This window comes from Barbus barbus, assembly GCF_936440315.1.
Source record: "Barbus barbus genome assembly, chromosome: 16".
NCBI classification, from domain to species: Eukaryota; Metazoa; Chordata; class Actinopteri; order Cypriniformes; family Cyprinidae; genus Barbus; species Barbus barbus.
In genome coordinates this window covers 6,580,735-6,605,549 of record NC_136744.1, presented here as the reverse complement: position 1 = coordinate 6,605,549, position 24,815 = coordinate 6,580,735, and the positions used below count along the sequence as shown (strand labels likewise).

The 24,815-nt window shown below is 36.9% G+C and overlaps 1 protein-coding gene across 2 annotated transcripts in view; it reads right to left on the bottom strand.

Annotated features, from left to right (window-relative positions):
• LOC306882821 (tight junction-associated protein 1-like) overlaps positions 1 to 24,815 on the bottom strand; it is a 93,333-nt gene that overhangs the window by 5,601 nt on the left and 62,917 nt on the right. For both annotated transcript variants that reach the window (XM_079437741.1, XM_079437742.1), the window contains 4 exons: positions 16,575 to 16,736; positions 12,680 to 12,746; positions 6,159 to 6,266; positions 3,380 to 3,463 (listed from right to left, as the gene is read on the bottom strand). In XM_079437741.1, the coding sequence (XP_079293867.1) occupies positions 3,380 to 3,463; positions 6,159 to 6,266; positions 12,680 to 12,746; positions 16,575 to 16,736 (421 nt within the window). The remainder of the gene's footprint in view (positions 1 to 3,379; positions 3,464 to 6,158; positions 6,267 to 12,679; positions 12,747 to 16,574; positions 16,737 to 24,815) is intronic.

The window sequence follows — 24,815 nt, the reverse complement described above, 5'->3', positions numbered from 1 at the left end:
TATAAATGTACATTTTAAATGCATGAATTGGATCAGTAAAGGAAAAGCAGGCAACAAGTGTCCCAACTTTAATATTGTTGGAGTTGGCTGAGAGAACGGTCATTTCAATTTTGTACCAATCTCTATGCAAAAAAACTCATAAAAATAACTAAATATAAAAAAGGTGCTTAGAATTAATGCAGACAAGCGGTTCAAATAGTAAATATGCAAGAAGCGTTGTCCTCGCTTTGGCCAGGACTTAATGCGGTTTGCAGAATAAAACAACAAGTGCAGACAGAGTGATAGATGGGTTTAATGTAGAGTGCAGGCCACAGGTGATAATGTCCTGATGTGTTCAATACCCATATGCCCATGAGGTCAAGCTGTCTTATCATATATCTCTGTTCTTGTACACACAGAGCTGTCCATCAGCCTGAAATCTGTCCTATTTTCCCCCACGGACAAACACAAAGGCCAAACAGATGGATGTGTCTGGAGCTTGGCACCTTGTCAATACTGTGCCTTTTCTCTGCCAGCGAGACCGTCCGTATCCAAAGACCACCCATGTCTCGCAGCACGACTGCCCTGACAGACACTCTCCATGCTAAACACTGCCATAAAGCACATCCTGCGGACATGGCTATTTTTTTTTTTAAATCCTCGCCCTCTCTCTATTCTCTTGGTCTCTTTCTCTTCATCTCTCTCTCTCTGACTATTCCTCTCTGATCCCAGTCCGTAAAATCAGAGGTCCATGTCCATAACAATAAAGTCACTGGGCAATCGTGCACTCTCTCTCTCTCAGCACCATCCACGAGTGTCACTGCGGATTGCAAAACACATTCAGACTCCAACAAGTCCTGTGCTGCAGGGATAGTTCAGACAAAACGGAAAATTCTGATCTCATTTACTCGTCCTCATGTCATTCCAAACCAGATTTATTTTCTGCAGAATGTGCCAGCTGATCTTTTACATACAATCATAGTGGATTGCAAGCTATACTGCCAAGCTTTTATTAAATATGTAATATACATTAGATGTGTGTATGTATACATATACATTACACATACATACATACATACACACACATATACATATATATATATATATATATATATATATATATATATATATATATATATATATATATGCTACATACATTAGTATATATGAAAATGCATATTTTCCAATTAAAGACAGCTTATAGATTTAATGAGCTGCTTTTGTTGCTTGACACTTTTTTATTGGTCATGATAAGTTAAGAATTATGCTATTAGTTACTTAAATGTGAAATGTTTTTCTCTATTTAACAACATTACAACAGTGAAAGACGACTTCTCTTACTGTTCACATCTCTTGTGCGGCTGGATGTGTGACTCATGAAAAATAAATCACTTTGTATTTGCCAAAACTGATTTACTGAAGTCAAAACATGTAATTGGCATTCGTTCGAGCGCTGCTTGCTGTGTGTGACCATATATACATATACACACACATACAGTGGTGGACAGAATTAGTGACACCCTTGATAAATGTGAACAAAAAAGCCTGTAAAAAATTAATCTGCATCATTAATCCTTTTGATCTTTTCTTTAAAAAAATTCACCAAAATCTAACCTTTCATTGGATAATAAGAATTTAAAATGGGGGGAAATATCATTATGAAAGAAATGTTTTTCTCAAATACACGTTTGACACAATTATTGGCACCCCTAGAAATTCTTATGAGTAAAATATGTCTGAAGTATATTCCCATTCATATTCACAATTTTGAGCACTCCAGGGTGATTATGAACATGAAAGTATCCAGCCATGGCTTCCTGTTTCACAGAAATATAAACATGAGGGAAAACAAAGCCCAAATTCCCTTTATCATCCATCACAATGAGAAAAACCAAAGAATATATTTCTGATGTGCAGCAAAAGATAATTGTGACCCTGGACCACAAAACCAGTCTTAAGTGCCAATTTTTTCGAAATTGAGATTTCTACATCAATGTATTTTTGGCTATTGCTACAAATATACCCCAGCGACTTAATACTGGCTTTGTGGTCCACGATCACAATTGAGCTTCACAAATTAGTGAAGTGGCTTTAAGAAAAGAGCTAGAGCAGTGAAAATTCCCATTTCCACCATCAGGGCAATAATTAAGAATTTCTAATCAACATAAAATGTTACGAAACTGCCTGGAAGAGGACGTGTGTCTATTTCGTCCTAATGCACGGTGAGAAGGAGAGTTTGAGTGGCTAAAGACTCTCCAAGGACCACAGCTGGAGAATTGCAGAAAATGGTTGAGTCTTGGGGTCAGAAAACCTTAAAAAAAATTGTCAAACAGCACCTACATCACCACATGTTGTTTGGGAGGGTTTCAAGAAAAATTCTCCTAGCTCATCCAAAAACAAACTCCAGCATATTCAGTTATCAGACACGACTGGAGCTTCAAATGGGACTGGCTTCTATGGTCAGATGAAACTAAAAAAATGAGCTTTTCAGCAGCAATCACTCAAGATAGGTTTGGTGAACACAGGGTTAAAAAATACCTCGTGTACAATGAAATATACTGCTGTATTTTTGATGTTGTGTTTCTGCTGGAGGTCCTGGACATCTTGTTTAGACACATGACATCATGGATTCTATCAAATACCAACAGATAAAAAATCAATAAGTGACTGATTCTATTAGAAATCTTATAATGGGCCATGTTTGGATCTTCCAACCATACAATAATCCAAACACAAACCTCAAAAAGAACACACAAATGGGTCACTGAGCACAAAACCAAGCTTCTGCTGGCCATTCCAGTCCTCTAACCTGAACCCTATAGAAAATGAGTGAGGTGAACTGAAGAGAAGAAGCAGCGTCATCGAGCTGTGAATCTAAAAGGATCTGGAGAGATTCTGGATGAAGGAATGGTCTCTGATCTCTTGTCAGGTGTTCTCTAACCTCATCAGGCGTTATAGGAGAAGATTTAGAGCTGTTAAACTGGCAAATAGAGGTTTCAAAAAGTATTGAATAAAAGGTGCCGTTAGTTGTGGCCAATGTGTATTAGAGAAAAACATTTCTTTCATAATGATATTTCCCCCCATTTTAAATTCTTATTATCCAATGAAAGGTTAGATTTTGGTGAATTTTTAAATAAAAGATCAAAAGGATTAACAATGCAGATTAATTTTCACAGCCTTATTTGATCATATATATATATATATATATATATATATATATATATATATATATATATATATATAATATATGGGACGTCTCAGCTAATACGGGACTGTTGGCAACCCTAGATCGAAACAACATGAGGGTGAGTAAATAACAGAATCTGAATTTTTGGTGAACGATTCCTAAAAATGTTGGAGGGGGTGTGCTTTAAAACTGAGAACAGATACTACTACTTACATCAGCAAACTTGTGATTCCTGAAATGCGATTTATTGCACTTCAACAGCTGCACAGCCAAATTGCAATCTTGCCGATACCGTTCCTGCATGAGGAGAGAAAATTTATATAAGAACAATAGTCAGGGAAACATATATATATATATACATACAGTGCCCTCCAAAAGTATTGGAACAGTAAGGCCAATTCCTTTATTTTTGCTGTAGACTGAAAACATTTGGGTTTGACATCAAAAGATGAATATGAGATGAGAGATTAACATTTCAGCTTTTATTTACAGGTATTTTCATCTGGATCTGATACACAACTTAGAAGATAGCACCTTTAATTTGAACCCACCCATCAATCAAACCATTGCACAAACACTGGCAATAGCAAGTACAACCATTTGGAATCTCCTGAGGAAGAAAGAAACCACTGGTGTACTAAGTAACACACCTCAAACGGGTAGATCAAGGAAAACATCTGCAGTTGACGACAGAAACATTGTGACAGCTGTAAAGAAAGACCCTAAAACAACTGTTAGTGGCATCAGCAACAGCCTCCAGAGGGCAGGAGTGAAGGCATCACAATCTACTGTTCGCAGAAGACTTCATGAACAAAAGTACAGAAGATGCAAACCACTCATTAGCAAGAAGAATAGGAGACAAGCCTCAACAATTCTGGGACAAGGTTTTATGGACTGATTTTATGGACCAAAGTGATGGAAAGGCTAAAGTTTGGAGAAAGAAAGGATCTGCTCATGATCCCAAACATACAAGCTCATCTGAAACACAGTATACACAGGTGTACATAATAGTACACATTACACAAGTAATGTAATGGCTTGGGCTTTCATCGCTTCTTCTGGGACAGGCTCATTAATCTTCATTAATGATGTAACACATGATGGGAGCAGCAAAATTAACTAAATTAAATATTTTGTCTGACAATTTACAGAAAGATGCAACCAAACTGATTGGGAGATCCTTCATCATGCAGCAAGATAATGACCCAAAACATAGTGCCAAAACAACAAAGGAGTTCATCAGGGGCAAGAAGTGGAAGGTTTTAGACTGGCCAAGTCAATCTCCACACTTAAACCCTGTAGAGTATGCATTTTACCTGCTAAAGAAGAGACTGAAGGGAGTAACCCCCCAAAACTGAAAGAGGCTGCGGTGAAAGCATCACAAAAGAAGAATGCAAAAGTTTGGTGATGTCAGTGGGTCACAGGCTTGATGCAGTTATTGAAAGCAAAGGATTTGCAACTAAATATTAAGTCTTTTTCACTTTAATCTGTTAATTCTATCTGTTCCAATACTTTTGGTAACATGAAAAATGGGTGGGTTCAAACAAAAGGTGCTATCTTCTAAGTTGTGTATCAGATCCAGATGAAAATACCTGTAAATAAAAGCTGAAATGTTAATCTCTCATCTCATATTCATCTTTTGATGTCAAACCCAAATGTTTTCAGTCTACAGCAAAAATAAAGGAATTGGCCTTACTGTTCCAATACTATATATATATAAAAGATTCCAGAAATTTTAGAAGCTCCTACTCTTCCAGTTGTGAATAATTGTATAAAGATTTAAAAAAAATATATACATTTTTACAATGTCTATCTAATGCAATCTTAGACAGCTTGGCATAACTAGTAAAATATAGATTTATTGTAAAAAAAAAAAAAAAAAAAAAATGTAAATGCCCATGACGCTTTAGAATTCTATTATTTTACATTACTTCTACAGGTCTTAAATAAGTAAATAAATAAAAAAGGAAATAAATAAATAAAAATTTCCACTTTTAAAATACATTTTAATATATTTAGGTTTTCAAAGCCTGTGAGAACCTTAGTTCTTTAAAGGAAACAGTTGTTGAGGGGTGGGTTCAATTATTATTTACTTATTTGGTTCTTATTTTAAATCATTAAAAGTCATCTTGAAGTGCCCTTAAAAGTTTGCTGAGACCCCTAGTGGGCTCTTTACCCCTTATTGAGAACCACTGCTCTTAATGTGTAGAAAAAAACTAAGTAATAACAATCTTAACGTATGGGTTGTTCTGTGTTCAAACCCATGACTGAAACTTTATAAGTAAAACAAGGAAAATGGCACCCAGGGTAGCAGTCTTTAGGATTCATGACTAAAAATCCCATAAAGGGAAAAAGTTCTCCTAACGTCAACCTCAGAGGAAGGAGCTATGATTGATGTGTGCTCTATCTGTCTAAGGAGATGAAGCGCTCTGTTTAAACACTGAACAGACGGCTATCAGTTTCTCCAGTGCTATAATTAGTTCCCTGTGGCACAGTTTCATACATGTGGTGTAATAAAGGCACATTTCAGAACGACCTGCATTCTGGTGCTTTGTTATTCCTTGTGGAGTTAAAAACATTGTCAGAATACCAATCTGTCGGTTCATTTACAGTCCTGTGTGCGAAACGAATTTGAAGAGAAGAATAGTGTTTATATCATTTGAAGATCATTTAAAAACAGGCAGTTTTTTTTAATCTAAGTGTGAAGTGTGTGTTGAGCGTTGTTTATGTGCAGCTGATTCAAGTTTGAATCCTAAAATGAGAATGAAAGGAATTAGGAGACTTTCATTGTTCCATGTTCCCCAGTAAAGCTCCAAAAGCCAGAAATCTTTTCTGGAATCTGACAGTAGACTTCTGTGAAATCTCAGCTCAGATCCTCTTCATGCAACTTTCAATTTTCAGCTCCAGTAGTTATCAATCCCAGTAACACTGCAGCTCTGACAACTCAAGTCCAAAACGTGCCTCAAACACAAAGCTCTGATATCACACGTACATTCAGTTCCTCCAGCTTGTCGATAGTGTTTTTGGCATCCACGAGTTTATTCGTGAGCTCCACTATCTCTTGATCCATGGTTTTCTTGTCTCTTTCCACTTTACGGAGCTGTAAGGAGAAAAAGGACATTCATGTAAACTTTAACATAAAAGATCTCGGATCAGGTTCAACCTCTCTCTCTTAATACAAAGTACACCAGTAGCCATTTTAGGTTTAGGGAGAAAAAACAACCCACAAAAACATGTTTTCCTTCAGTTCTAATTTCATTGCTGACATTGCACCGGCTGCAAAGAAAAAGTCATTCAAAGAGCCTGGAAATGTGGCTGAGGCACAGTCTATGGGGCAAACAAATAAAGCAGGTCAGGAAACATTGACTTTGAAGGAAGCATCACTTTCTCTTGACATGTCTCATTCTCTGTATCTCAAACATTTGTCCAATTAGCTCGGTCTTTGATAAACCGACTTTACTTACCCTCGTGTGTTTTCAAACTCAAAATCGATTTTATTTTATTTTTCGTACAATGACAGCTCATACTGATCATATCTGTCAAGCTCCAGAAAGACACAAAAAGTTTTTCATTGTTTATTGTTACAATATTAAATTACTTTTTTTTTTTACATTTTTGAATATATTTTTAAAATGTAATTTATTCCTGTAATGCAAAGGCTGAATTTTCTTTGATGCAAAGTTTGCAGTGTCACATGATCCTTCAGAAATCATTCTAATATGATGATTTGCTGCTCAATAAACATTTCTTATTATTATCAGTCGTTGAAAACAGTTGTGCTGCTACATATATTTTGAAAACAGTGATATTTTTTCAAGACTCTTTGATGAATAGTTGAAAAGTTTATAAAACCAATTTAAGAATAGCATTTGAAATAGAGATTAAATTACGTTGTAACATTATAAATGTTACTTTTGATGAGTTTAATGCATTGTTGCTGAACAGAAGCATTAATTCACTGACCCCAAACGTTTGAAGGGTAGTGTAAGTCATAAGGTAGCTTTGTATGAAAACATTTTCAAATTATGGTTATTCACCTGGAACAGTGTATATGAATAATGAAGAACTTCAGTTAGTTTTCTTATACAGTAACATCATATTCCTTCAACATAATGAAACAATGCACACATCATATGCTACTTTTTCTTTTTTGTCCTCAGCCATGGTCAGTATGAGCTGTTGTTGAAGATTCTCCAAAAAATTGTCCTTTTTTTTCATGGAAAGAATAAAAGCATCAGACAGCCAGTGATTGTGGGTAGTTTGACTGAGGCTGAGACTGCAGACAATCACCGCTCCAGCTACGTCTATATGCATAACATGTCTTCTGTCTGACTTTCTGTCTGAGTTCAGTGTTTTTCTAATTGAGGAGTGAGAGTGACACTTCACTCCTGCTGTGATGGCAAAGTCCGAAATGTCTTTGTACTAAAATGTCTGAACAAAAGCTCTTGAAAGAACTTTAAAGAGGACATACTTAACAGAAGCTTTGCTACTTAAGACACACTTCAGCCCGGCCGGCTCTTGGTTTAAGTGGAGACAGAGAGATACAAAGAGAGACACTGAGAAAAAGTAGACAAACTATGACCCTTAAACTGGAGCTTGGCATGTCCATAACAAAGCAATTATCTTTATAGTCCCTGTTTGACTGAAGTGGACAATGTGGACCAATAAAAGAGTTAAGGAGGGGGCAGCCTTTCAACGCAATGCAGAGTCCACATGTAACAACGGCAATGCAACAGCCAGTATAACGCACAGCACATCTGACGGAAATGGGGATAGAAAGGAGGGAGCCAAAGTGTTTTTTTATCACTTTAACAGCTGCATTCACATCATCCAAAGTTGTAGTCAAGTGGTCAAAATGCCAACAGTGTCTGTGCTTTAGTGCAACTCTAAAATATTACATAATTGACTAAGAATACATAATTTAGGAAATATATGCTTGTATAATATAATGTGTCTGTCTACCAGCAAAAGACATGTAGCATGCCATGTGTAACAAGACATGTTAGCAAGCATAGATGAAAAAAATATCATTTGTAGCTATTAAAATATTGTTATACTGAATGACAGCCCGTTTATGTGTGCAAAACAGAGCAAAGTAAATAATAGGGCTCCAGGAGTAAAAGTCCCATTCATCAGCAGTAAATGTTTTTAAAAAGTCCTAAAATATTAAAAATCATGTGTAATTACAGTTCCCCATGAAGTACTACACCACCCATAATCCTAAAGAGAAATCAACCAATCACAGCCAAGCACAAAAGTCACAGTACACTCCCATAAAGATCTGAAAATCACTCATTTTCATGTGAGTATTTTGTAATAAACATTGTCTTTATATATTGCTTTTAAACAATGTTTTAACTGTTTCCAAACTTTTATCATTTATCACGGCTGAAACTCAGAGGTCTTCACAACAACCTGTCAAAATAAAAACTTTGAAGAAACTTTGACAGAAATACAATATATTTCTATTGTACAGCAGTATGCACTTCTCAATGTAATAATAATAATAATAACACAATTATAATATTAAAAAGGAAATATCATTTTGACATAACATTTTTCTTAATTTTTTATTTTATTTTAACAGCAATAGCACTTTGTTTGCCAAAAAATAAAGGGAATGGTTACATTTTTCTTTGATTACATTTTAAAAGATTAAATTGTTAATGTTTTATGCCTTCATTTGATTACCACCATTTTTATAATACATTCGCATTAAATTGTGAATAAAATATAAAAACATTTCTTTAAAAAATAATAAATTTTTCAGGGCCCTTTTATTAAAATAATAATAATAACATTAAAAAATATATAAAAAAATATGAAGTTTTATGAATTTCATCATTTTTTAGAAACGTTTGATTATCGGAATTTAAACCATTAATTCGGAGTCCAGAAAAATGTACAGAAAACACTGAATTTGGGAGAAACTAAAACAGATTTCGTAGGGCAAAAGTTGTGATTCAACCCAGAGCCGGGTGGTTTGAGTTGGTAAATGAAAGTGAGCGGCCTGACTGTTGAGCTTTGCCGTGATTGGTTGATCTCTCTTCAGGATTATGGGTAGTGTAGTGCATGGCCACTGTTACTGAACACTTCACTAATGAACTTACAGAAGAGATTTTTTTTACTCACTTTCACACAGAATGGCCCTACAAATAGTGATCTTGCAGTGACCTTAAATGCTGTAAAATATCATTTGTAATTTACTCATATTTTATTTTCTTACAGTGTTTGCATTTTAACCACTGTGTTAAACATTTGGACTGCACTCTATGGCGTGACATCTATCCCAGAATCCCGCTGTCCACATGCACAGACACGGGCATGGCCACAGCTATATCCAGCCATCTACTGCAGGAAGAGAGGGGAGGAGACAGGAAGGAGATGCAATGACTCATGGGAATGATATCCACAGAAATACTTATTGGGAGAGCAGAGACAGACAGAAGGAAATGGATAAATAGAAAGAATGAGAACGCAACTGCGTAGACCCAAGTTTGACTGATGGCAGCCTGATGATGACGAAGATGATGATGATGGTGGTGAAATACCCAAAGTCACAAGGCAGCATGAGGGGAGAGGAAAAGGAGAAGAAAGGAAGAGAAAGATTTAATTTTGTGCTTATTCTGCAAGTATTAAATGAAAGAAAGATAAATACAGACAGGACAGAATCAATTAAACCTATTAAAAACTGTTTTTGTTAAGTGAAGTTGAGCTGAAAAGACAAACTTTGATGTTGGCTTGAGAAAGACTAACCAGTAGTTTAGAATAGAGTGGATATTTTATAGTTTTGATTTTGAAGAGAGATGAATTCTGCACTTAATTTCAAACTAATTTCAATCCTCTCTCTATGCTTTTCAATCATTGTTGAATATGCTGCATTACCCAACCAGAAACGTGGTTGCAAATCTAATCTGAAAACAGATTTCCACATTCTTGTGCTTGTATTTGGAGATGATTTCGCTAAACCAGAACTCTGAGTGAGCTCGTGTCCTGAGAGCACCTACGGTAAGACATGATGGGCCCTTCACGAGGTGGAACAGGTCGGCCGGGATAATCCCCGTGTCCTCAACGAGAGATTACGGAGCGGAATGCCACCTGTTTCACCTGTGATTGGCAAAGCTTTATGCAGAGGTTATGGATATGAGATCTCACCATGCAGAACTAAGACACCGCTGGGATTTCATTGAAAACGAACATAAATCATCAAGAGCTAATGCTATCCTTATACACGCATGAAGTCTTCAGACGTGATTAAGAGCGGGCGACTCATTTTGAAGTTTTCCAGTCATGCTAAATTACTCTAGAGATAATTTTGCAGACCACCTAAGAGTGATAAAAGATTCCTAAAATAACTTATTATAGATGCATGTTTGATTAAATTTTCATTTGAGCGAAACTGGAAAAAGGCAGAGTCGGGGGGGGGGGGTTTAGATTCATATTGGCTTTACTAAAACATGGAATCCTTTAACAATTTATTACAACAAACAGCAGTTTCTAAAGATATTTTAATGAATGCATCACACTGAACACAGGACGCCCGGTTTCTGTGATGCACAATCATATTCAAATAATCTTTAAATCGCATTCATCCTAAATGAATAACATTGTCGGGGGACAACTGCAGTTTATGACTATTATTATGATGTATTAGAACATCCAGTGGGAATTGTTTTATACTCAGTGAAGAAAAAGAGGCGTAGGGACAAATTTGTACATTTATTCAATCTTTAGCTTTTGATGTTGCTCATTTTTTTAGCTCTCGATTGTTCTCAGACAATTACTTTGGCTTTGTTTGAGCACTAAAGCACAGAAAATTTTCATCCAAACAAAGCTTTTATGAAAAAAAACCATGCTGAGATCTGTCTGCCACCAAATCGCCTGACTGATCCATCAGCACGGCCTTAAAACATGACAATTATGACCACAACCAGAGTGGTCATTCAGGGCCCTCTGCATTTCTTCTTCTTTCTTTTTTTTGAAAGCAAAAAACATCAATGGCAAATCAATCATTTTAAAAGGGAGCGGAATCTGCTTTGATTTCTTGTGACTGAATTTTAAACAGTACTGGAGTGGCAAATGAATGACAGCACGACAACACTGAAGTATCATGGGTCTTTTCCTGAAGAAATGTTTTATAATTTATAAAACATTTCTTATACATTTAACAATGCCTGAAAGTCTTTGATGCACTTAAAGGGACAGTTCACCCAAAAATGTACACTCTCATCATTGTTTCACCCTCGCGTCATTCCAAACCTGCATGACTTTCTTTTCTGTGCAACATAAAAGGTGAATTTTTGATGAAAATCCAGGTCACTCTTTTCAAATTTATGCAAATGCAGGGAAGCTATTTTGAAGATATTCAATAGCTTTTTGAGTCCTTTTCGGAGCTTGCCAGCTCAATTTCAAATTATACCTCAAGTCTAATGCATTGATAAGATAAGTACATTATTCAAAGTTTGTGGTCGACACATATATCACCAAGGCTGATGTATCAGCCAATATTTATTAAAAATATTTGGCATATTTGGTAAAAGCCGGAATGTTTATTTTGACAGCACTAATTCAAGATTACAAGGGCACGTGAATTAAAAAAAAAATAATGATGTGCACGTATATATAAAAAAAAACTGCAATATTCTATACAAAAAATAAGAATTGTCTATTTTGATTTTGTTGTTACTTTAAATTGTATTATGTGATCTATATCAGTTGACCTATTCATAACTTCCTTTTGTCTTCCACAGCAGTCAGGTTTGGAACGAGAAGAGAGTTCGTAAACAACGATTTCTCATTCACTTTTGGGCGAACTAGTCCTTTGAGAAAAAAAGCAGAACTGGCAAAAAACCTGGATTCTGTCTGATGAATGTAAAAGTGCATTATTTGTTAAACCACTCGCCCATGCATTTACTGTAAACATTCTCAGTAGAGTAGTGTGTCGCCAACAGCAGAAATATTTAAGAAAATCATGATAACAGGACTGTGGTCAAACACTGTTTTATGCACAGCCGTGAGATGAGAGCAGTGGGAAGTGACTATGATCGTCTATGGCATGATTATTTGCCTATCACAGCCCATCTATGAAGGCAGGGTCCAAAATTGAACATCCAAAAGTGAGTCAGATTTGGATTTACACTTGGCGAGTAAACAAAACTCGCAGTTGGTTTGTAGCAGAACTGCAACAATTTAAAACACAATGCAAGAATAATGGTGTTTTTATCTCAAGTGCGAATCAAAGCAACACAATCACTGTTGCTTGTCTCCCAACAACAATTTTCCCAGTGGAAAATTAGCTTCCAGCATGCATGAGTGGCATGAGGAATACTGTGTTTGTTAGTCCCTGGAGAATGAAGCAAAGCAAAAGGTTCCTCAATTAAAGTTCATAATACTTGTGACGAACTGAGAGAGGTGTCGTTAGAGCACACGGAACAATTAAACGGCAATTAAAGACATCAGTGTTTAAGATAAAGGAATGTAGAAATGGAAAGGGAAGTGGAGTGTAAAGGTTACCAGGGCGTGAAGTTTCTCCTCCAGGTCTTGATTTGCTCTCTGAGACGCCGTGTAGCTGTTCTGCAGTCTGCGGGGGGACAAGTGTAAGTCACTGTCAGGGTATAAAGCTATATCCAGATATGTTCTATGATATATAATAGTTATATATATATTTGTTTGGACATATTTACTAAAAATGCAACACCCACATCTCAAATTCCTACATTTTGTTTCTTTTTGGATAATCTGTAACACTTGGATACACGTCTTAATGAGGAAGAAAAGATCTGTTGCTACTAGGGCTGCCCCCTAATAGTCGACTAACCGTTAGTCAACCAGAAGAGGTTTAGTCGATCAAAATTTCATTAGTCGCTTAATCACAGAAAAAAAAAAACAAGTGGCGGAGTAACATTGTAACTGACGGACACATCATTAACAGCTGGTCTATGTGGTACTAACAGTACATTGGTCGTTTCGACCTCAAATGTGGTTTATCATCTGAAACATAAGTAGCAGCAACATTACATGGCCACTCGCTTTAATATTAACCTAGAAAAGCGTGCGCTATTGAAGCGTGGAAGATGAACAGTAGCGCTGCATGAGCCAGAGCGATCGTTTGCATTTAACTTAAAATACTCCGTCATTTTTGCTCATACAGATAAGAGTAATAAATCTTTCCAATCTGTGAAAGGTATACTTTTATTTGTGCGCACTCACAATAACAACAAATAATTGTGCTTTTGTAAAATAATGAAAGCAAACAGGGTGCACTTTCTGCCGATTCATTGAATCAACACTGAATTCATGAAATGAGATTCAGCACAAGGTGCCAAGACTTCTGTTCATAAAACCTTTAGAAGAAAACATTGATTCGAACACAGAATTTGTGCTTACAAAGACCATCTGGCCTGTATGCCACATTATCTCCAACTTCTGCTTTTCAGTTTACAGCGCAAAGCTCAATCTCAATCACTCTTTCCCTCACGTGGATCAATACTGTTCCGCTGCCTGGCAGATAATAAGGGACTTTCACTTTCTGGCTTCATAACAATTAGAATTGAATCAATTCAATTTAGCAAGCGGAGGTGATTTGCGCCGAGCACAGTCATAAACTTTAGCAGCAGTTCATAACGGCGGACAGTCAGTGCTGATGGAATGCAATAATTACTGCTGCTTGATGACCGCTCTGAATCACAGAGGACGGGAAAGGTCCAATTGAACAGAATGAGAAGCAAAATAAATTGAATAAAAACGCTCTCATTCAAGGGTTCCCAGAGCACCTGGTGCAAATCGCCACAGCGCATGTGACAATGTTACAGCGTTACATCAGAGATAGCATTCAAACGCCTACGCTGCAGAATCACTAACCAATTACAATCCAATTAGGCTATTATCTGCGGAGAGCTGGCATGCAGGTTTAGGATGTGGCAGGCGGGGAAATGGAGCAGCAAATGTGAGCACCACACTTTTTGATGGAAGGAACGCTGGGTAATTCAATCTCTCTGCCGTCTGAAAGCATATAAGCCGGAGATGCATCCTGATTGGAGATAAAGTGGCATGATTGCAGCCAAATTACACACCGACTCAATCACAAAGCGCTGCACTCAGACCATCAGGGGCATATCAGGCCGATATGAGCCCACGATTAAATCATCAGAATCTGCACTTGGATCAGCTGATCTAAAGCTGAATTTATAACATTGTTTCAGAACAAAGTGTGAAGTGATGTTTAGTGACAAGTCATTTTTTTGTCCATCTTGAAAGCCAAAATGCTGCATGAAAGAGACAATCACAGCCAAGCTATCTGAGGTTTAATATACAGTACACATATGTAATGGGATTTTGGACCAATGAGATTTCATTAGGGGCAGAGCCACCCAGCGTATTGTGACAAAATGTAAACAAATTTTGGACAGGGCAAAAATGCGGTGTGATAACCATTTTAATTTGAATGAACCAACATTTGCAAGCTATTAATGCAGATTTAATAACTAACTTTAGTATGTTGATAAGCGAACAGCACATTATACTGTACAAACAGCATATTGTGCTGTATTTCTCTTTTTCACACTTTTCTAAGCAGACAAATTGCATTCATATATCGGATCAAATTTTTTGTACCTTAAAGATGAAATGTTCCTGGTCTTACTGTGCATTATCAGTGCACAATATTCCAAAGAAAAGTCATTGACATGCAGTAACCTTCACCTTTGTGTCTGCATGTCAGAGGCAAGTTACACAGATGAACTGGTCATTACCGTGCCACTAAACCCTTACACAAATGATTTGAAATAGCACAGCCTCACAGCGAGCTCATGATCATTAAAATCAGCCACAATCTCACGCTGCTGTTCTCCTCCTTTACCCGTACTGAAAGTAACACACTACAGCCACTTAAGCCTCTCAAATGCAGTTCTTAATTAGCCTGTAAAAACACAAGGCTTTTGTCAAACAATAGAGCTGCTTGATTGCCTGTTAAACATTTTTTTATTTATTTCCAGAAGACTAGGCTGTCAGGCACTTTGTTTTAAAACGGCACAACAGAACATCATTTGTTGAGTCAATTTAATTAAAATTGTAGTAGTATTTCAAACCACATTTTAAAAAAACTTGCGGCTGACCACTTAAATTATATTAAATAAATCAAATTCGGTTCGAATAAACACTGCTGTGGTGTATTTAGATTCAGACCGAATAAGAGTTGTAAATTCAGAACCGGTTCCATTTCTATAAAATTCTGGAGCCAAATGATTTTCATGATGTTTGATTCTGTTAATGATTCTTCAGATGTCTGCTGATGGACAGACATACTAAAATACAGTTTACTGTGCCGCCACTGAAAGTCATTATGCTTTATACGAGTTGTGAACTCGCAGTCTGAATTGAGTGCGATGAGAGAGAAAAAGTACTAAAAGAATCGTTAATGGAATCGTTAAGTGGAATTGGAACCAAAAATGTTCCATTTCTTATGATTCACGTCACAGAACTCCGTTGCCCTTTGAAATCTCACACAACAAATGTATTAAATACTGATGAGAAAGGAGGTATTCCAGATGTTTTATATGTGGTTATTATCCAGGCAAGTGTGCAGTCCTCTCATCTTCCTCTGGACTGTGTCAGCCGGACCAGCATGCTTTGCGCTGCCGATCCCGCTGTGCTTTGTAGTGCGGCCTGCAGCAGGGGTCCTGCAACTCTACACAGCCGCCGGTCAGTGCGATTAAAGTGATGGCTGCCAGCTTCATATAACTACAAAGAGCTCATTAATTTGGCTGCTTTGATCATAATCATTAAAAATGGATTGCAGGGGTATGTCTCATCTCCCTCCCTCATCTACGCCTGCAACTTCAGTAAGAAAGATGCTGTATCCACCTCTTTCCTCAACACACAAGATTCACGCTGGAAGACTCTTTTCATTTTGCAGTCAGAGGTTTGTGGATAAATGGTTGGGCTCCATGATTTTCACAATGCAGAAAATGCAAATGGAATTATGGAATCCAGTCATACAAATGGAATTTACAGTATAATACGGAATGTATATAAATATATATATATATATATATAAATACAACAGGGCTGTAAAACAATAAAAGACCCTGACATTTAATTATTTATTTTTTCACATGATCAGTGCCAATATTAATAACGTCAATCACGCGTTAACGCAAATTCATTTTAACGGCACTAATTTTATTAACGCGCGATTAACGCAGCGCGTATTTTCTATTTGACCCGTAACCCGTAGTTGGAGAAATAGAGATGCACAGTGTTGCCAACTTAGCGACATCGCAGACTCCTTTTCCCTTCAAAAATGCCCTTTATTTAATTTCTGAGAATCGCCGGTACTGCCACGCGAGCGCAAGGTCTTGCAAGAACTGTATGTGCAATATGCTATTATTTTTTAATAAAAATAGCTAACCTTCTGAATTTGTCTCTCATTTTCTCCAGGTCGTCTCTGGTTCGACCCATCTCTGCCTGCATGTAATGTCGACTGGTTTCGAACTCCGTCTCCATCGCCTCCATCTTATGAGTGGTCTGGGAGAGCCGGCGACGGAGGTCTTCATTTTGCTGCTGCAGGATCCTGCAAAATAAGTGAGAGCAATGAAAGACATGAAAACTGCATCGCTGACATGAGAAACAGTTTGTCAAATTGAGTTCACACTGCTGTAGAAGTAAAGGGCAACAATCTACAGCACTCATGTATTTCAATTTTCATTTTACTACACTAGCATAAAGGACTCTTTAATATGAATGGTGAAGACTGTTCATCATCACCTTGCCTTGCATGGGAATGCATTCATGTGCACATTTCCTGATGCGCATCTGTGCAAGCTCACATTTCCTCTCAACACATCTCATGATCTCTTTGTCATGTTTGGTATCATTTTACAGCTCATATTCTAAGAAGTAGTTCTGATACACCGTCATTTGAATATGCATCAAAGACTAGACTGTTATGCTGTCTCTCCCACATCAGGAGCATCTCATTAGTGTGCGTACTTAGATTCATAAAAAGTGCACACTGCACCAGGTTTGACAACAATGAAGCCAAAAGACAGTAATGTGGCATGCGCCAGAGCCGTTTGCATCATGCATGATTCATATGGGTTACTTTAATGACAATTTTATGGTGTTTATTGGACCTCAGCAACATCCATCTCCCTTTCACTGTGGCATTTTATTTTTAACTGTTGTTTAATAAATAATTTAACTTAAGTGTTGAAGGCTAATTCCGAAAGTCTCGTGTTTATGTTGTCCTCTTCCTGTGCACAGTAAGTCACAGCGTTGGCTCAATATTTTCAACATTTATGCAATCTGAACCTTTAGGCTAAATCCCATTTCCAATGAGCGCTCAAAGAATATAGTTTTCTGTTGGACAACATGTTCTATATTAACAGCAACTTTAATGCAGTCAGTTTAATTTTATATGAGCCAGATAAATAATTAAATAATGCATGTCATGTTCAGCTGCTTTTTGTTAAGGGTATTCATTCAAAACATCTGCTGTAATTTTCTAGTCTAAATCTAGTTCTAAATCTGCATTGTTAATCCTTTTGATACATTTAACATCACTGCACAATGATAATAATAATAAAAAAAAAACATACAATAACATGATGCTTAACGTAAATTATCACTTAACGAAAAAAAACGAAAACAAACTTTTATTATAATCTTAATCATAATCAATAAAGATGCATTTCTCTCTAAAGGCGCGTCTAATGAGGAGACTCGAGTCAGGATCAGCAATTTCAACCTTGCAACACGGACTCAGAAAACATTAGTTTATTATTCAATAATTCAAATATCTCCTTACTATTTCCCACGGACACATTCATGGTTATGTTTGCTGGGGCTTTGCAGCAAGCTTTAGCCTATTGCGTGCATTTGAGCGCAGAACGCTGAAGTCACTTGTGCACCTGCTGCGGGACACTAAACACCATCGAGCTGCTCTCAGTCGCGGCACGGTCTCCTGTTGTTTCCACCAGTGCGGCAATTTTTTCATCATGGATGTCTAAAATATAAAAATAAGAAGAGACCTAAAACAGCCCGGCCCGCGTATGAATTCTGACGTGAAAATTGGCCCGAAGCCTGGCCCTAGGGGCGTAAAAAAGTCGGGGCCTGTCGGGCCCAGGCCGAAATGCAGGGCTCTAGTATATACTGCCGCTCAAAAGTTTGTGATCAGTAAGATTTTTTATGTTTTTTAAAGAAGTCTCTTCTGCTCATCAAGGCTCTATTTGATCAAAGTTTTCTATTTTAATATACTTTCAAATATAAAAGACTCCTTTCTTGAACACTGTCGGCCTGTTTCAGTGGATGTGGTTATCAGTTTTGAAGTTCAACTTCTCCATCTTGACTGGAACGGTCCTGTTTTATTGGGGTGTTTTACTGTCCCCCTCATTCAGCAAAGGACTTCATACAGCAGTTTACTGAATTTATAGGCAATATTGCCATAAAGTATGACCGCTTTTTATTAGTGGGCGATTTTAACATCCATGTATGCTGTCAGTCAAACTTGCTATCAAAGGAGTTTCTCAATCTTATTGACTCTTTTAGTTTGGTTCAGTGGATAAAGGACTCCTCTCACGTTCAGGGCCATATTTTGGATCTTGTACTCTCTCATGGGTTTGCCGTTTCTGATATTGAGATATCTGATTTTCTGCTTTCTGACCATAAGCTGATTTTATTTTCTGTCTCTTCCTAATCTTTCTCATTTTACTAAGAAATTTGTAACGCTGTCTCAGTCCTATTCTTCTAAGTTTGGGTCTAAGACAGTTTATCAGCTTATCAGTCTGCTGCTAAATCTGCTGAGGCTGCTTATTTTTCTGATTTAATTAAAAAAAAAATCATTCTACTCCTAAAGCCCTGTTTTCTGTTATTAATTCTGTTATTAATCCTCCTGTTAACACAGTGTCCGTTGCCTCCAATGCTCTATGTGAAAGCTTCTTGAGACATTTCATTGATAAAATCTCTAATTTGAGACCCAAAGTCTGTTCTCTCCACTCTGAAATGCAATAAGATTTCACAATATTACTGTTTGATGAGCAGAAGAGACTATTAAAAAACAAAAAATCTTACGATCCCAAAATTTTGAGCTGCAGTGTATATACACACTGTGTGTGTGTGTGTGTGTGTGTGTGTGTGTGTGTGTGTGTGCATAAAACATGGTTGTGCTGCTTTATATCTATGAGGAAATTCTGAATTTTTCATGAATTGATTCTTTTAATGAATGGAAAGTTAATCAAATTAAATTAAATTAAAACAAACTTTTACATGTTAATGAACCTATTAGGAATGCACCAATACAAATGTATTCTAAATGCCAGTACTTGAGTTGATACGATGCCTGATTTTATAATGTATTATATTATGGGCGCTATTATTTCAATATTTTTTAATTTTGCTGATTTTACAGCATCTATGTATGTATCTACGATGTATTGCATTTATATTATTTCATAAATAACAATGTGGCTACATGCATATGGAATATTCCTCACATTAAGCCATCAAAACAAATATATTAGAAAAAAAGGAGGATGTTATATATTTTATATACATTTTAAAAAATATAATTAATAAAAAAAATGCAAAATACAGTTTCATGGCCTGTACAACATATTTGCGTCTGATAAAAGTTTCTCAACTCTCAGACCAAAATTTAATTGGACTACCATATACTTTCTGTAATTTTGTAATCTTTGCAGTCATGCCAATAAAGCACTGTGGACTAAGAAAGAGCAACAGTGCAAAACTAAGAGCATGGCCAGTAAACAAAACACCCTGTAGACTCTATTATAAGACTGGAGGTGCACCTCAGAAATGTGAGCTTTCACAGCCTACATCCAAGACACAGGGAGAAGGTGTCAAAGACATAATGATGCCTCAGCCTACACCCCGGCCAAGACTCCTGAAAGCTGCCAATTACTCCAAAGAAAACCACATCCACAATACTTTCAAGCAAACTGAAGGTGATGAAATGGGGACTGGGGAGGCAAAAGCATGGTTTCCAAACCTGATGCACAGATAATTACTTGTGCGCAAAACACTGAACGATTCTGAGCCCCATGATTAAAAGGCTCTCTGCAGTATAACATTAGGCTAAATGTTGTGCCTACTGAGAGCGAGTTGAGTGTTAGTCATGCAGGTGTGTGAATGTGTGATCAGGATGTACAGGAGCAGCGCGTGTGTGTGTGTGTGTGTGAGAAGAGCAGCTGGCTCTGTGCTGAGCTGAATGGGCAGCGGCAGTGATGCTGAACACATCTGCTGGGTACCAGCAGTCACACTTTGCCATCTCATCCCTATACCCACACAAATGCCACGTTTACGCTTTTCATTTGGTTGTGTTTATTGTTATGTACACTGTGTGTACGGGAGAAACTGTCTCTCTTTTTCCACTGTCGCATATTAATTGATAAATCTATGGTGCATACTGCAAGTTTCCCACACTTCTTGACAAATTAATTTCTTTGTTTTTCTAAACATTCATGATTACTTGAAGATATTTTGGGGGGTGAATTTCCATTTATGTCAAGCATCAAACTTTTGGATAAATAGATTTGAATGGCAAAGGGAAGACTACATAATAATTGAGTAATATTTAAACTAATCTGTACAATTTCTCATTTTCTGTACTGATATAATTCTACATATTGACACCTTATCACCATCTTTAAACTTACTTAATACATACTTTTTAATGATATACAGTATAATAAACATGAAAGGAGGCAGAGCCTACTGCAAAATTCAATGTAGAACTACATTCAAACAGTTTTCCGTGTAATTCTGCAGGCGGTAAAAATTAATCACATTGATTTTATATAAGCTTAAGCTTACTGACATCATGTCATTAGACTAGATCCACAATGTCATTTGACTTAAAAATATGAGTAGATTTACAGTAAACTAGTCATAAAAACAGCATTAGAGTAGAGCCTTTGTTCTATAAAACAAAGAAAAACCTGCAGTTTATCAAGATGTACTTGTAGCCTGTATGTCTGTATAAAAATGACTGATTAAATACTGTTAGTTCTTACGTTCATTTAGGGAAAAATAGTGTTAAACATTTTTTTTATTCAGATTTTGTATGGCATTTTTTACTTTGACATTAACCTACTTGATCTATTATTATGTCTCTACATCAAAATATCTAAGACATGAAATAATGTCAAATGGATGAAAGAAATAGCAAAATACAATATAATAACCATTCATGCTAGCTCTTGTTTAAAAGTAACCTGGCAGCATCTTCTATCAAGTTCATTTGCCTAATTGCACAAAGAAAAGCACAAAACTTGATAGCAGTCATTTTTTGGAAACATAGGGTCAAATAAACCACGTAGCTAATCACAACTTCAAGTCTTACAATTAAACCTGCTAATTGAGAGATTAAAACAAAATGAAGAATCTTATCAGGACCAGCGAAAGCCTGAGCGGCAGGGCGGTTATAATTCCTGATGCCTGAAAGCACAAAAGAGTAATTAAACTGTGGTGTAAGGATGGGGAGTTTAGACAAGCTTGAACATTCAGGGCAGTTTGCCACAGTCTGCACAAAAAAAAAAAAAAAAGATGGTTCTTTACACGTCTATAGAGGTGATGGTGATGTCACGCCGCGTAGAGTTCTGGGAAACATGAGCCCAAAATGTTAACCCAACGCGTTTATTTACACATTAAGCATTTTCCTCTCATAGAAAGAATGCTTAATGTACCGAGGCCACATATTTATAAGACCACATTCTGTACAAACCTTACTAATAAAATATAAACACTGTCTTAATGCATAAGGGTTTTCTTCATTACGATTTTCTAAAGGGACGAAAAAGCAATGTGTAATTAAACAAGTTGCATTAATATTCTGGCTTCATTAATATCATCAGTCTTACTACATTAAACCAGCATTTTAAAATGCTACAAAACTGTTCCAGGGATTTAATTTTAGTTCTCATTTGTTGAAATATAAACATATATACTTGTGTCTGTCTGCTGAATGTGACCCACGATCTTCGATTCTCCTCCGTGGCCATGGCAAAATGTATATTTACAATAACAACAATTATACTTCGTCATTAAAACGTTTCCAACCAAGAAATGGATCGACTTCTGTCCGCTTGTTGAACAAACAATTTATTTGGATAATAACCACATGACGGCTGAAGCAGCAGCGCGCATCCGCACTGTTTTCACGCTAATCAGATCAAAGTAAACGAAATTCTACAAATCTTAAGAGGAGAAAATTGAATCATCATGCGAAGCTATAAAATAGCTTATCTTCCCTGCAAACGATTCAATGAAGAATGTGCATATTTAACTTAAAGGCAAAAACAAAACAAAAGATAAGCAGGTATCTGTCCCTGCGTCCCAATGTGCATACTACCCACATTATCTGCCCTAAATAGTATTGAAAATTACTAATATCACAGAATTTAGGATGGATAGTATGCACATTGGGATGCAGGCTGTATTAATTGTAGGAAGCCAGTTACAACTTTAAAGGAAATATGCAGATGCTAATGGTCTAATCCGATTCAATGATCTATGCTAAGCTAAGATAAAAGTGCTACCGCCAGACCCGGAGATCGGCTGAATGGATTCAAAAACGGTAAAACTCATCTGTTTAACTCAAGGGGAGTTGAAAAATGAGACTATTTTCAAAAACGTGGAGTGTTTAAAGTTGTAACTGGTTTCCTACATGGACGTGTGCGCACCACAAAGGGTTCTGTTATTGTCACAAGCCAAATAATCTTAATTTAATACTGTTAGAACCATTTTTCTAACAAATGGGCAGCAAGATTCAAATATACTCAGACACCTTACAAGTCACTCCCATTAAGACTCTTTGACTGATATGTGGCGTTTTGGCTTGGCACATGTTAGGACAAGGTGCTTTGAATTTAGATTTCCAAGGAATATTTATATGGGGAGCTTTTCTCAAATTCAAAATAATCCAGAGTATGAGCCAGTGATTGGTTGACTGATTGATTGATTGACTGACTGATTTGGAGCAAGGGACAGTGTTGGCAATAGGAGTGAAAATTATGTTTCCTGTCCATTATGGGTTAAAATAATATGGGTTATTTATTACCACCAAAACAGCCTCTTTTAACTATTCACAAATACGTGACTTTTACAAATAACACAAAATTGCATATTTACCATTGCGCTCAAAAAGTCTAAATAATACTTTGAGTCAGACATAATAACCTGTGGTTCACTGAACAAGTGAGTCATCGGAGGTATTCACTGAGGTAGTGAGGAGCCTGATTGATTCACTTCATGATTCAGACCAGTGACTTGACTCCTATATTCAATTCAGTCTAATTTGCAAACCAATTTTACGGATTAATTAAAAAGAACTGAGCAAGCGACGGTATGTTGGACAGTACATTGCACTGCATATTCGTTTTTGCATGAGCTCAGTGTGTACAGAGCAACAGAAAGCTGGGATTTTTAATTATTGTCAAGGTATATGCACCGAAGTTTCAGCAACCGAAAATATTTGGCTGAAACTGAAAAAGATTCACTTTTTTTTTTGACTGCATCAGTGTATATATATTTAGTGCACACGATAGTCACAAAAGGTAATCATGTTCAGTTACCAAGCTCTACTTAAAGTTTTCGGCTAAATGAAAGGTGTTTAATTTGGGTTCATCAATACAAGATATTATTCTTTAATGTTGTGTCTTTTATATTCATGCAAATGCAAATGGTGACAGCTGATGAAATGGTTAAATGTATCTGAAGGGAAAAGAGGAAACAACAAGTGGTGGCAAAAAAGAGGGCCCCTGTTGCAAGTCTCCGTCACTGTGTCATCAGACAGGAAGTGATAGACAGACTACTGGAATCAAATTCCACACAGCAGCTCAAGTGCTACATAACACATGAATGAAGGATTGTAACATCCAACAGTTCACAGACATCAAATCTTTCATCGACAGGCTCCTGAGATTCCTAAGAATATGCAACACCTCTTCCTTTTCTGTGCTTTCCCAGTTTCTTTAGTTCAGAGTGAAGGAAGCACAGAGAGCAGCACTCAAAACACACATCCAGACCAATACTCATGCACCTGCCGACATGACAGCGCTGAAAGCAACAGCAAAGCAGAGAAACAGGAACATCAATGATTCATGCTATAGACCTAGAAGGGGGCAGGGGTTTTAAGCTATAAATACACCAATGTAACTCTTTTTAGTGGCAAATTGCCTGTTCGCAGTCACATGTTTAGAGCACAGATGGAGTAAAAGAACAAAGCAGATAACTGTAAAAAGCAAAGAAAAAAGTGAGCATGTGCTTTTAAGAGACGTGCCGCACATTTCCCAAAGCACGTGAAATCATCCAGCCTACTATGACTGGCTTCATTTTTTCATTATTCATCTGCCATAAAGGATGCTAAATGAAATGTGTGAGGCACGCTCACGCTCACGCTGTGGGTTTTTGTGTGCAAACCCAAACATCTGTTTAGAAAATCCCCCACTTCATTTAATTGAGAACCATCACATACCGCTTTCAGTGAGAAAAAGGTTTCCACAATTGTCGGTCACACTTTCCTGAACGTGCATATGTTGCTTTCAGGCAATGTAGAAAAGCGGCTTTATCTCTTTCAAGGTTAGATTCTCAATCATGAGCCAAGAAGTTAGTGGGGGGAAAAAAAGCAAACAGA